At 41.0% G+C, this 1,193-nt stretch overlaps 1 protein-coding gene across 1 annotated transcript in view; it reads right to left on the reverse strand.

Annotated features, from left to right (window-relative positions):
• The window catches only part of pik3r2 (phosphoinositide-3-kinase regulatory subunit 2), a 44,438-nt gene that overhangs the window by 9,511 nt on the left and 33,734 nt on the right, over positions 1–1,193 (reverse strand). The window contains exons 9-11 of the mRNA XM_015391096.1: positions 805–903; positions 545–725; positions 306–425 (exon numbers count right to left, since the gene is read on the reverse strand). Coding sequence (XP_015246582.1) covers positions 306–425; positions 545–725; positions 805–903 — 400 coding nt within the window. The remainder of the gene's footprint in view (positions 1–305; positions 426–544; positions 726–804; positions 904–1,193) is intronic.

Genomic DNA, 1,193 nt, shown 5'->3' on the forward strand with positions numbered 1-1,193 from the left:
AGGCATTGATGCGATTAATCGCGATTAAAAAAATGTAATCGATTGACAGCACTAATATATATATATAAATAAATAACACTTCAAAATTCTTTGTCATCTTTACCGTTGACAGACTGCAGCCATGCTATAAGTTATATCTGATATAATATATCTGACTGAATTGTTTTAGTAAACGTTAAATAAAGCATTTTAAGAGCCACAGTGATCACATTTAATGAAATTTAATGACCTGCGGAAACCTTGTAGGAGTAAAGATGGTGGCAGAAATTATCCTCCTGTTCTGTGGTTCGCTGTACAGGTCCTACCTGTGAGGTGCGTGTGTACTCCTCGTACAGAGAGTCGTACTCGCGGCTCTTCTCCTGGTACTGCTCATGATAGACCTTGAGCTGCTCTCCGACTTCCTCTATGCTGTTCTCCTTAACCACCTGAGCAACACAGCAAGCAATTGAAAGAAAACAGCAATTTGAAAATAAAAAACAAAATAGTCAAAATGGTTTTATGCCTCAAGTCGACAAAAGGCATCAAACATGCAGGCTTAACCCACCTGCTGGAATTTGGAGATGGGGTAGAGAAGCTTGGTGTCCAGCTTGGCGTTGTATTGAGCCAGGGACTCATGGCGGTAGTGATTGATGAGCTCCACCACAGACCGGAAGGTTAGAGGCTCTGAGAACCCGTAACGACCCTCCTGGTGATAAATCTTGATCAACTTGTTGTTCCCTCCTTTCCTGCAGGGGGAGACAGACGCCTGGTTAACAAATGGAACAGGAGCTGGGACGTGTGCTTTTCTCCATGTTTGGTTTTTACCTCAGAGTCAGCGTGTATTCGCCCTCCAGCTTACTGGAGGCGTCTCGCACCAAAAAGGTCCCATCTGGAGTGTCTCGTAACTTCTCGTTCACCTCCTCTCTGCAAACCAAGAGCCAGAGTCACGTCTTAAACAACTAACCCAGCTACTTTAATTTTGTGATTGTTTTTTTGTTTTTTTTAAATTAGCAGCTGATTGCAACCTATTTATACTGAAGGTTATTAGAGCCACTGGGGAAAAAAGTCAACTGATTTTTAAATTTTATTTCAGTTTAATATGGAGAAAAAGTCAGAATTCTGATTTTAATCTCAGAATTCTGACTTTAGTCTCAGATTTCTGACTTTAGTCTCAGATTTCTGACTTTAGTCTCAGATTTCTGACTTTAGTCTCA

This window comes from Cyprinodon variegatus, unplaced genomic scaffold (genome assembly GCF_000732505.1).
Source record: "Cyprinodon variegatus isolate N-32 unplaced genomic scaffold, C_variegatus-1.0 Scaffold525, whole genome shotgun sequence".
NCBI lineage: Eukaryota > Metazoa > Chordata > Actinopteri > Cyprinodontiformes > Cyprinodontidae > Cyprinodon > Cyprinodon variegatus.